At 38.9% G+C, this 12,292-nt stretch overlaps 1 protein-coding gene across 2 annotated transcripts in view; it reads left to right on the top strand.

Moving 5' to 3' along the window:
* Positions 1–27: 27 nt before the first annotated feature.
* HERPUD2 (HERPUD family member 2) overlaps positions 28–12,292 on the top strand; it is a 47,026-nt gene continuing 34,761 nt past the window's right edge. For both annotated transcript variants that reach the window (XM_043463218.1, XM_043463219.1), the window contains exons 1-2: positions 28–169; positions 368–778. In XM_043463218.1, the coding sequence (XP_043319153.1) occupies positions 632–778 (147 nt within the window). In that variant the 5' untranslated portion in view covers positions 28–169; positions 368–631. The remainder of the gene's footprint in view (positions 170–367; positions 779–12,292) is intronic.

A 12,292-nucleotide genomic window follows, 5' to 3' on the forward strand; every position in this document is an offset into this window, starting at 1 on the left:
TCTCCAGCTGCCCCCGCGCCGCCTCGCGAGACCCGGGGCCGGACCCTGGGCGCCGCGGATCAGCAGGAAGGGTGCGGCCGCCGCGGAGGACGCCCGGCCAGACTGTGCGATCGGTGGCCGTGCTTGGGCGCGGAGGGCAGCGGTGGCGGGACCCGCGGCCATCTCTCAGGTAGCCTTGCCTGTCGCGGCTGGCCGCCCTGAGCGGCCCGTCCTCTTCTCCCACCCGCGTGGAGGGACCATCGCGTAGGGGCCTTGTTGCGTTTCAGGTTGGGGGTCGCGGCGGGGGCGGGGCGGTGGCTCGGGCTGTCTCGCCCTCACCCCTCCCTCCCTTCTCACGGCTTTCTCTCACCCGGGCCTCCTTCTGCAGTCCGGAGCCCGGCGGAGCCCGGCAGAGCCCGGACCTGGCGGGGAAAACTGCACTCACAGCCGGGCCCCCAGACCTCGCCGCCGCCGCTGCCCATCATCCTCGGTACCTGCAATGGCCTTTGTATCGCCCGATGACTGACTTGGACAAGGAATATTAAGAACACACTCGCTTGCGTCCCCATCCCAGCTGCGCTGGCAGTAACAATCTCGGCTCATTTGGGCTTAACTGCTGCTCCTCTTGACTCTGTAAGACTTCGGGGGCACCATGGACCAAAATGGGATGGAGATTCCTGTGACCCTCATCATTAAAGCACCGAATCAGAAATACAGTGACCAGACTATTAGCTGCTTCTTGAACTGGACCGTGGGGAAACTAAAAACGCATCTGTCTAACGTGTACCCTAGCAAACCAGTAAGTGTCTAAAGGCTGGGCACAGCTGCTCTGGCCAGCAGCTTTTCGTGCCCTGTACTCCCTTAACCCCTGCTTATCCCCTCCCCTCTTGAATCAAATAGGTCTCTTTTTAATTGTGAGGTATTTTGCATCCCGAGGTTATGTGTCTCTCTTGAGTGTATGAACCATCATTAATGTCTTCCTGATGAGGTTCAGTTAATTAGTAAAGAGTATACAGAAATATCAAGGGACGTGAGAATTGGCAGGCATACAGTAGGACTGTTTTCCTTGTACTCAAAGTCATCAACCTAAAGTGAGAGTGACAGATGCATCCTTAAAAAAAATAAGAGAGATAAGCACTACAACCCATATTAAAGCTTTTGTTACTTATTAGACTAAAATTCCTTTTTACTTTCAACACCTGGCCCAGAAATTTACTCTCTGCTGAAGAGTGAATTTTTTCTTGGAAATAAGCATGTGACCTCTATAAAAGTTATAGTTTCCACACTAGTATATATGTTTTAAGAAGCAAAGAGTTTTTAGTTTGACTTTCTCCTGCCCCTCCGTCTCTCATTTTTCTCTTGTAGAGGACACAGAAATTTTCTTAATTTAGAAGAGAACAGTCCTTCCACCCCCCCACCATTTGGTACATCATTTCATTCTGTTCATATAGCCATTTGTAAATCAGTGTGGCAGTGTTTTCCATTCTGAATCATATCTGGATATTGCAAACATAAGAAATAAAACAGTACACCTCCATCTGTTCTGAAAGTTAGATTTGAAAGTTATCAACATAGTTGATAATTAAGTCTTGGAATAATTTAGAGAAGTATGTCATGTACAGTGTGTGAAAGTGAGGCTTTCTTGTTCTCCACTGTGTATAAATTTCATCCCTGAATAAGTAGTTTTCAGCGATTACTAAACCTTTTTTTTTTTCTTTTTTAAATTAATGAAGAGGCTTGGATTTTTAGGGTGGCAGATATTTTTGGCATCTGGCAAATTTAAGCCAGCAGTAAGGATGTGTTGGAAGGCAACTGTGCCTTCCAGGTTTTACTTACCACTTGTTTTATGCACACAAGTAAGGAAGACACTTGATCTATATTAAGGTATTAATGAATTAGTACTGTTTCGGTGTTACAGTATTAAGTTTAGTTAGGCATTTAGGTTTCTAGAACAACTATAGAAATAGGGCGGTTATTGCAAAAACAGGAGATGTAGAAAAACAACTGTTAGTTGGCATTAGATGTTTGTCAGTATTTTTTCATACAAATATTCTTAGAAGGAAAAGTAAAAACCCTGATGTATTTAAGTGCTTGGAACAAAATTGTTGGAACTCTAATTCATTCACATCTTGTCTTGAAAGCAAAGATTTACACAGGGGTAACAATTTCTTTTTAAAAATTTCTGTTTTGCAAAAGATTTCCTGTTGCATATGATGAAGTAGAAAATAGCTTTTTAGGGTAGTTGGAATTGAAAGTCATGGATGTCCATAGTACTGTTCATAACAGAGCCATTATTGAGCATGTATCTTAAGTACTTTCCTAAGATACGTGCTCAAGTATATACTTACGTGAGGATCTTTATGTGAGTAAACCAAAAGGGACTTGATTTGTACTGTGATAGAACAAGAGTTATCACTTTTCTGAAACTTTTTCTTTTTAAAGAAGTTATATAAGAGAGGAGTGTGAAACACATTTGTCTTAACCTGAACCTGAGATAAGTCTGTTTTTGCCAGAAGTTCTGCCCTCTTAGCACTAATCTCCAGTGGAGGGCTGTCAGTGCCCATCTGGATCAGTCAGCTGCTGGAGGATAGATAAGCTGCAAACTTCTCTACACCCCACCCTCCTAACCCGCTTGCTTCTAGGACACGCTGGAGGCACTTTTGGAAGCTGTATCAAATAATATGCAGCCTATTAATTACCTAGCCTTGTGGCAAACCTTTTTTTCTCCTCCAGCAGGTTTTCTCCAAGTGAAAATATCTGAAGTTTATTTCTAGGTTAACGAGAGTGGGGATGGTGTACATATGTTTATTTTCATAGAACTTCACTGAAAATTTGTAAGGTTATTAGATTTGACACACTTAACATTCTGACTTTTTTATCACCTAGACCTGATTTGAAGTATCACAGTTGTTGAACAGACCAACTGTTTAATGATACTCCAAAGCCATAGGGAGTCCTCAGCATAGAAATTGGAGTTCTTAAAGTTTACTTGTAAAGTTGTTATTTAGAACAGAGAAATTTAACAATATAAACAATATTATATTAATGATTTAATATAAAGGAAGCTTAGGTTCTTATGACCACCCACAATGACTACTTAACATTGATTCTGTTTCAAAGTGTCTTAAGTGCTAGTTGGTGTTTAACAGATCATTTCTCATGCCTAATTCTTTGCATCTCTGCCTGGTGGAGGTGGGTGGACTTCAAAGCAGAGAAGAGTTCAGTGCCTGGTAGAAGCAGCTGTTTTATAGCAAGAAGTAGAAAAGCTTGTAACTCTCGTCATTACCGCTATTATTGGGTCTGGTGGGTCAGGTAAAGTAGAGGGCCTTGGTCCCTGTGAGCAGTGGCTTCTATGAAAATAAATGACAGCTGTTGGAAGGAGAAGAATGGAGATTTGAAGTTGTTCTTTTAGGATTTCTACATGCTGTTAATGGAATTCTGGCTAAACTTTGCAACAGTATGTAAAATCTTAAGATTTTAGTTTTGTGGTCAGAGACTGACTTCATTTAATTCAACCTCTCCTTCCCTCAATAAACCCAACCCACAACAAATATACTCCTCCTTCCAAAGCACATATTCTTGGGCTTCATTTGTTTATTTAACCAGGATTTACTGATCTGGCATGTGAAGGTCTATGTATATACTAAGCAAAAAGGTGGATAGGAATCCTTTGCTCTTAGGTAGCTCGGGTCTAGCGGGGGATACAGACTTACAATATCATGTGACTAGTGTCATACAAGAGGGCTGTACTGAGTGCTGTAGGAACACGGGAAGGGAGCAGTCCACTCGAGCCGAGATAAGGGAATGTGAAGCTGTTTTAGAAAAGATTCACAGAAACATTTTTCTTAAGGAATTAATAACAGTTTTAAGGAGGTAAGATGATAGTTTCTTTTTTTAACTGTTCTTTCAGAGCTCTTGTTGCCCTGATGATTTTGAATGCTTTATATTATCTAGTACTTGGTAGTATAGTACTGTGTTAAAAGATTATAGATCTATAATGGGCTCCCCGGGGGGAAGTGTTTTCCAGTTAGGAAGCAAGGCAGTTGCTACATTTATGCAGAAGTTTAAACAGTCATTATAGAAAACCTCAGATCTGAAATTGAGCTCTGGTGGAGATTTATCTAACTTTGGTGTTGATACTTGGTTTAGAACATGGTTTAAGACCTGGTTAGTGCAGCAGTTCCCACTCCAGTGCTCTTGCCTGGAGAATCCCAGGGACGGAGCCCCTCTATGGGGTCGCACAGAGTCGGACACGACTGAAGCGACTTAGCAGCAGCAGCAGCAGTTCATGTTGATAGTGTATATAACTGTGAATTGTATTTTAATATGACATTTGTCGTCACTTAATGATTTTAGGTTTTCAGTTCTTAAACTTGGCCTGTAGTGTGAAATAATTATTCTGAAATTTAGGTAATTGCTACTAGTGGGTGAAGATAACCTATCAAGAAGACTACTTTTACTTGAGCAGTTTCAGACTTTGATCTAGTTTAGACCAGGTATGTAAATATCAAAATTGTTGAACTTAATGTTATTCAGTAGAATGGACTATCCTAGAGAAAACTTTAAAAATGGGAAATAAAAAATTAGAATCTGTAAATCCAATTAGGCACCTTTTTCATTATCTTGTTTCTTACTGTTTGCTCTTATACACAAACTAAGATGAACGTGACTTACCCTTGAAGTCAGTTTTGAAGGGACTTGTATCCTTTTGCTTCCCCCTTTTTCAGTCTTGAACTCAGAGTGCCTGTTGAGCATGTCCCTCAGTTCTGGATAGATTTCCCCTCTCTTGCTGCCTTTTCAAATTGTGCCTTTGCTCTGATTCTTTTAGAATTAAAGAAATTGGAATAGAACTAGTTGTATAGATTCTATTCTGAGAGTATAACATTGCATAATCAAATTGCCTAGAGTTCAGATAGGAGTCTGACTTTCATTGTCAGTAGAAGTAGCTTTTATAATACAATTGGAGGTTTATATCTCTCTTATTTTTGTAATTCCCTATTACCTTGTTTAGGAAGGTCATTTTTTAAAAAAAACTTGTAAAATATTGGCTATATTCCCTGTGTTGTGCAATATATCCTTATAACTTAAATTTTTTTATAGTTTGTATCTCTTAGTCCCCTACCCTTTATTACCTTCCCCCTTCCCTCTCTTCACTGGTAACCACGTTTGTTCTATTTGTGAGTATGTTTCTTTTTTGTTGTATTCACTAGCTATATTTGTTATATTCACTAGTTTGCTATATTTTTTAGATTGCACATGTAAGTGATATCGTATAGTATTTATCTTTCTTTTTCTGACTTATTTCACTTATCATAACTAGACAGGTCATTTTTAAAATCTGCTTGCTTAATCACCTCAGAACTATTGATTTAAAGGGGCTATAAACCACACTAATTTTTGTTTTATAAGATTTTTATCAAAGTTTATGGGAAGTTAAAAGTTTTGAATGAGTGCTGATTAAAGTTTGTTTTATGCAGCTCCTCCTGTAGCCTTTTTCTAATGTCCTTTTTGGAAAAAAGCAGTACTGTGAAGGTGATGTTTTGTTTCATCATTCATCAGTGCTTTTAAAAATAGAATTTTTCTAGAACTTTATTCCTTTCCTTTACATAATAATTTTTTGGTTTGTGTGTGTTTGTGGGGCGGGGGTGGGTTGCAGCACTGTGCTGGTTGTGGGATTTTAGTTCTTTGATCGGGAATTGAAACTGGCCCTCAGCAGTGACAGCATGGAGTCCTAACCACTGGACTGCCATGGAATTCCCATACATAATAAATACAGATTTGATGGTCTTGAATGCTTTTACTTAACTGTCATATTTGGTGCTCTGATTTTAAACTGACATTTACTAAGTGGTTGTTATGTATACCAGTCATTCTACTAAGCATTTTATATATTTATCACATTTATTCCTAATAGGTTATGCAGTAAGTTTTATTATCAGCTCTCTGTTATAGATGAGGAAGCTGAGCCTTGGTTATTTTTTTTGCCCAAGGTCATAGAACTTTAAGTAGAATCAGAATTTGTATTTAGGTTGGTCTGGTCTGACTTGCAAGCCTTAGATCCTAAACATATGTGGTTATATATAATAACATGAAGAAAGGCATTTAGGGCTTGGCTCTACCAGTTACATACTTGCAAGTTAAAAAGAAGTAAGTAAACTGTAAAAAGACGTGTGTGTTCGGATGGTTTATCATCTAAAGACTACAGGTGAATGGGTAAACATAGTTTTAATACAGTTCTAATGTATCAGCTTAGACTGTGGTTATTTTTGTTAGTTTGATAAATTATAAAGAAGGTATGGGACCATAGTATCTTAAGACTTCAAAGTACATAGCTTTGCCTATCATTTCACATTCCTGCTTGTATGAACCACAACAGTCACACATTATGGCATCTCTGTTGTATGTGCACAAAATTTGGCCTGTGAGTAGAAACAGCTAAGCAGAGAATGTCCCTTTGGAGTTCTAGAGGAAATTATTGTTTAAGCTCTGTGAGCCTGTTTCGTTCACTGTGTTGTAAGAGGATAAGAGGTAGAGGCAGTTTGGTTAAGCTGTGCTTCCATTTACAGTCTCTAAATTTCCTGAAGCATTAGATTGGGTGGATCTAGTGGAAATAAGAGGGAGATACATTTCAGTATGAATTCACAGAATTCATTTCCCATAGAAAATGATATTTTGTGCACTTCCTGGGAACTAGTTCTTTAAGGCTGTTTGACATTTGTAGCTGAATTATATTTAAGTACTGAAATGTTAATAGTTAACTATTTTCAAAGAAATTGGACTGTAGTTTTTGAACCAACATGTAAGTTGACTGTTGCATTTACTGAGCTGTTTGATTATGTTGAAGTTGGATATACTAAGGACATGATTTTTTTAAGCCATACGTAATCATGAGAGACCCATTGAGTCCTTCACATAAGAAATCTAATCTTTTGATACCAACTACATGACTTTCTGGGCTTCCCAGGTGGCTCAGTGGTAAAGAATCTGCCTGTGAATGCAGGAGACGCAGGTTTGATCCCTGGGTTGGGGAGATCCCCTGGAGAAGGAAATGGCAATGCACTCCATTAGTCTTGTCTGGAAAATCTTATGGACAGAGAAGCCTGGCGGGCTACAGGCCGTAGGGTTGCAAAGAGTCAGACATGACCTAGTGACTGATGAGCAAGCAACCACATGACTTTCCAGAAATAAAAAAGTGTTGTTCCTTTAGTAAACTCATGTTAGACTCTTGTGAGTATTTTAAATGCATTAGGGATACATGGTATTTCATTTTGCTATCGAGTTAAACATTAAAAAGTCAGACACTTCAGATAAAATATATGTAAACCTTTCAGAAAGAAAACATCTTTTCCCAGTTGAGGATTTATTTTTGCATATTATACTAGCAGATGAGCTTTCCTCACCTTGGTTTTTAGCAATCTCTGTTAAGTAGGTGTCTAAGTTTTGGGGCCAGCTGATTAAGCAGCTGTTTATTTGGAGTGGTATATTTCTGTCTCTGGGCTACTCAGAGTACCAACAGGATGTTTCCAGCTTGGTAATTTAGCTGCCTCTGCTCTGCCATATGTCGCCAGGCTTCATCTAGGGTGGAGCAGTGGAGATGGTGAGAGTATTAACAGTATGTAGTACTAAGTCCGGAGAAGGCAATGGCACCCCACTCCAGTACTCTTGCCTGGAAAATCCCATGGACGGAGGAGCCTGGTAGGCGACTGTAGCTGAGCGATTTCACTTTCACTTTTCACTTTTATGCATTGGAGAAGGAAATGGCAACACACTCCAGTGTTCTTGCCTGGAGAATCCCAGGGATGGGGTCGCACAGAGTCGGACACTACTGAAGTGACTTAGCAGCAGCAGCAGCAGTACTAAGTCACTTCAGTCGTGTCCAACTCTGTGTGACCCTAAGGACTTCAGCCTGCCAGGCTCCTCTGTCCTTGGAATTCTCCAGGCAAGAATATTGGAGTGGGTTGCTGTGCCCTCCTCCAGGGGATCTTCCCAACCCAGGGATCGAACCTGTGTCTCTTACATCTAACCTGCATTGGCAGGCGGGTCCTTTACCACTAGAGTCACCTGGGAAGCACTATTAATAGTATACCTGTTAGGATTTGCTGACTATTGGATGTAGGGTGTGAGCAGAAGGAAGAATAATGGTGCTGTTAACAGAGGTAGTCAAGTGTATTTACATGTTACTCTATGTAAACAGTATCTGAACAGAAGAAATTTTTAATTGACAATTTCACTAGTACTTTGTTTTATATTTACCAACCCTGAGTCTTATGAATTATTATATTTAAAGGATACCATGTAATGTTGTTTTAATTGATAGAAAAATGAACTTCTGTTGTGCTAAGCTACTGAGATCTTGAGGTTTGTTATAGCAGTTAGCATTACTTACCCTAACTAATACAGAAATGAATTTTTAATCAAAGTAAAAAATACTGTCATTAGTAGGTCTGGATAAATAAAATTGTGTCACTTTTACACGTTAAACTGAGTTTGAATTGAGATCTCAAAATCCGTTCTTTTCCTAATACTGTAGTTTATAATCCAAACCAACTGAAAATTCAGTTGATTGTTGTATGGTTTGTTACTGTGTCTAAGCACTGATTTTCCAGATATTTAAATTAAATTACTGATATTTAAACTGAATTTTTTCAGTATTTTTTTTAGTGGAGAAAATCTCAAGTCTTATTTAATTTATGCATCTGAAAACTTTTTATCTATTTTCAACCACAGTAAAATTAAAGAATTCTTTTTCCTTTTACTTCTGATTACCTGAATGTATTTGAATATTCCATTTAGAGCAACAGTTTTAAAAATTGAGATATAATTAAATGAGATATAATATAAAAAAATGAGATATAATATAAAAATTGAGATATAAAATTAACCCTTTAACACGTACAATTCAGTGGCTTTTAATACTTCACAAAGTTGTACAGTCATCGCCACTGTCTGATGTTCTAATGTCCAGAACATTTTCATCACCGCATACTCACTAGCCATCTCTTCTCGTTCTCTGCTCAGTCCTTGGTAACCGCTAATCTGCTTTTTGTCTCTTATGTGTTCACCTATTCTGAAAGTTTCACACAAATGGAACTATAATTTATATGATCTTTTCTGTCTTACTCTTTCATTTAGCATGTTTACACAATTCATTCATGTTATAACATGTATCAGTTCTTCATTACTTTTTTTTTTTTTTTATTAGTTAGAATACTTTTTTTTTTTTTTTTTCATTTTTTTTTTTTAAATTTTTTTATTAGTTGGAGGCTAATTACTTCACAACATTTCAGTGGGTTCTGTCATACATTGACATGAATCAGCCATAGATTTACACTTATTCCCCATCCCGATCCCAAATAATATTTCATTGTATGTATTCATAGGTGTCACATTTTGTTTGTCCATTCATCAGTTGATAGGCGTTTGAGCTGTTTCTACTTTTTTCTGCTGTGCATTTTCTCTCACAGGCTTTTGTGTGGATGTGGGTTTTCACTTCTCTTTGGTATATACCTAGGGAATGGAGTGGATGTATACCGAACCCTATGGTAGCTTTCTGAGGAACTGCCAAGCTTTTAGAGAGGCCATGCCATTTTATATTCCCACTAGTAATGTATAAGGGTTCTACTTTCTTCACATTCTCATCCATACTTGTTTTTGCTTCATGTATTTTTTTCAGGGTACAATGTAATTTTGTTATGTTCTGCTTTTTTGAAAATTGATGGTCCCTTGCTGTGGAAAGATAAAAGTTTATTTGACGTTGACTATTTATTTAGAGAAAAGTTAATGCCAAGATACCAATACATGATTGTTCCTTGATAATAATATGCTAATATCAGTACCATTTGCAGAAATGAACCAGATGAATTTAGCACCAGCAAGTATTTTAAGCTAGTATTGTGATTCATAGACTGAATACTAACTAAACACTTCATTTTCATTCTTAATGATTACATGTAAAATAACTGATACAATGAATTTCAAATTAGTTATGTCTTCCAAATCTATGTAAGCACTTTTGGACTTATAACACTTCATTTAATAGAGTGGCATTTAGCATCTACTCTGCAGGACACATGGCTAGGCTGTGGGAGCAAAGGGATGAACTAGACAGACATGGACCCTCTTTTGTTCTTGATAGCCATATCCCACTTAGGGAAATAAACTCATGCACATAATTAGAGATTATGGTTTGTGTTACGAAGAAAACAAACTGGGTGTGTAAAAGAGAATACTCTTCTTTAAGGTTGTAAATCAGGTAAGGCCTCTCTGAGAAGGTCATTTTTAAAAAAGTTTTTTTGATTTTTTTTTGAGAAGGTCATTTTAAAGTTAAGACCCAAAAGATGATTAAGAGAGTTAGGTCTGCAAGAGCTGGGAGAGAATACTACAGGTATGGTGTCTGAGTTGGTGACGAGCTTAGCATATTTGGAGCTCTAAGTGATTGCCCATTTGGCTAATGAGAGAGGAGGAAAGAATAAAATCAGAGGATGTGGGAAAGAGACAGAAAGCAGATCTGCTGGGACCATCTGGTTATGGTAAGGAATTAGAATTAAATCCAGACTGGTAGAGATCTACTAGAGAGTGACAGGAGTGATTCACATTTTTAAAAGATCACTGTTTACTGACTGTAGACCAGAATGTGTGAAGACCAATTAAAGATGCTATTAATATTACAGAAGTTCAGGCAAGAGGTAATGGTTTAGTTTAATGACAGTGGAAATGGAAAGAAATGGACTGAGAGGGGCTTCTGGAGATAGAGTCCGTGAGATTTGCTGATGGTTAGATATGTTAGGCAAGGTGAGAGAAAAATTGAGGATAATGCCCAGAGTTTTGACTTAAACAGCTGGTGGCAAGTTGTTTAAGAAATAGGGAACAAGTAAGGGGAAAGATCTGGAGAATTGGGAACTGAGAACTGTTGTAGATGTTTTGACTTTGAGTTGCTTACTAAGATACCTGAAGGTGGGGACTTCCCTTGTGGTCCAATGGTTAAGATTCTGTATATCTGCTGCAGGGGGCATGAGTTTGATCCCTGGTCCTAGAACTAAGATCCCACATGCTGCCTGGTGTGGCCAAAGGCAAAAAAAAAAAAAAAAAAAAAAAAAACCAAACTCTAAAGATATCTGAAGGTGTTAGATGTCTAATGAATGGTTGGGTATATGGATCTGGGTCTGAGAAGGAGAGAAAGGCCTTGGATAGAGAAGCAAATTTGCATCTCAGCTGAAGAAGCTTTCTTAACTTTTAGAATTGGATGGAAAATTTAGCAAAGGACTCTGGAGGGACAGTGACCAGTGATATGAATGAAATATACAAATGCCTTTTAATGGATTTTCTAAACTTTGATTGCTCTTCCAGAGGTACAAATGGTAAACACCATGGTCTTTTCTCCTTGCAAATGTCAGAACCTTTTGCTAGGCACTTTTGGCCATGCTATTCCTCATCCTGCTGAGGGACTTGCTTGGCCATTACCCAGCCTTTCTGTTCAGTGGGTATGGAAGAAAGAAAGTGAAGTTGCTCAGTCGTGTCCGACTCTGTGGCCCCATGGACTGTAGCCCGCCAGGCTCCTCCATCCATGGAATTTTCCAGGCAAGAGTACTGGAGTGGGTTGCCATTTCCTTCTCCAGGGGATCTTCCTGACCCAGGGATTGAACCTGGGTCTCCAGCATTGCAGGCTACCAACGGAGCCCCTAGGGAAGCCCATGGGAATAGGCTTTAAAAAAATAGGACTTGGGGATAAGGGATTATCAGTCTCTGGGCTTCTAGTAGTGCTATTTCAGTCAGCTATATTTTGGGTTAAATAGATTATGTGCTGTTAGGTTTGAAAGTTTGATGAATATTTGTATGTATTTCTGAAACTGGGACTCATAGTTTTGGGACTAGGAGTTCTTTTTTTTTTTTTCATTTATTTTTATTAGTTGCAGGCTAATTACTTTACCATATTGTAGTGGGTTTTGTCATACATTGACATGAATCAGCCATGGAGTTACATGTATTCCCCATCCTGATCCCCCCTCCCACCTCCCTCTCTACCCAGTCCCTCTGGGTCTTCCCAGTGCACCAGGCCCGAGCACTTGTCTCATGCATCCAACCTGGGCTGGTGATCTGTTTCACCCTAGATAATATACATGTTTCGATGCTGTTCTCTCGAAACATCCCACCCTCGCCTTCTCCCACAGAGTCCAAAAGTCTGTTCTGTACATCTGTGTCTCTTTTTCCGTTTTGCATATAGGGTTATCATTACCATCTTTCTAAATTCCATATATATGTGTTAGTATGCTGTAATGTTCTTTATCTTTCTGGCTTACTTCACTCTGTATAATGG

This window comes from Cervus canadensis, chromosome 3, assembly GCF_019320065.1.
Source record: "Cervus canadensis isolate Bull #8, Minnesota chromosome 3, ASM1932006v1, whole genome shotgun sequence".
NCBI lineage: Eukaryota > Metazoa > Chordata > Mammalia > Artiodactyla > Cervidae > Cervus > Cervus canadensis.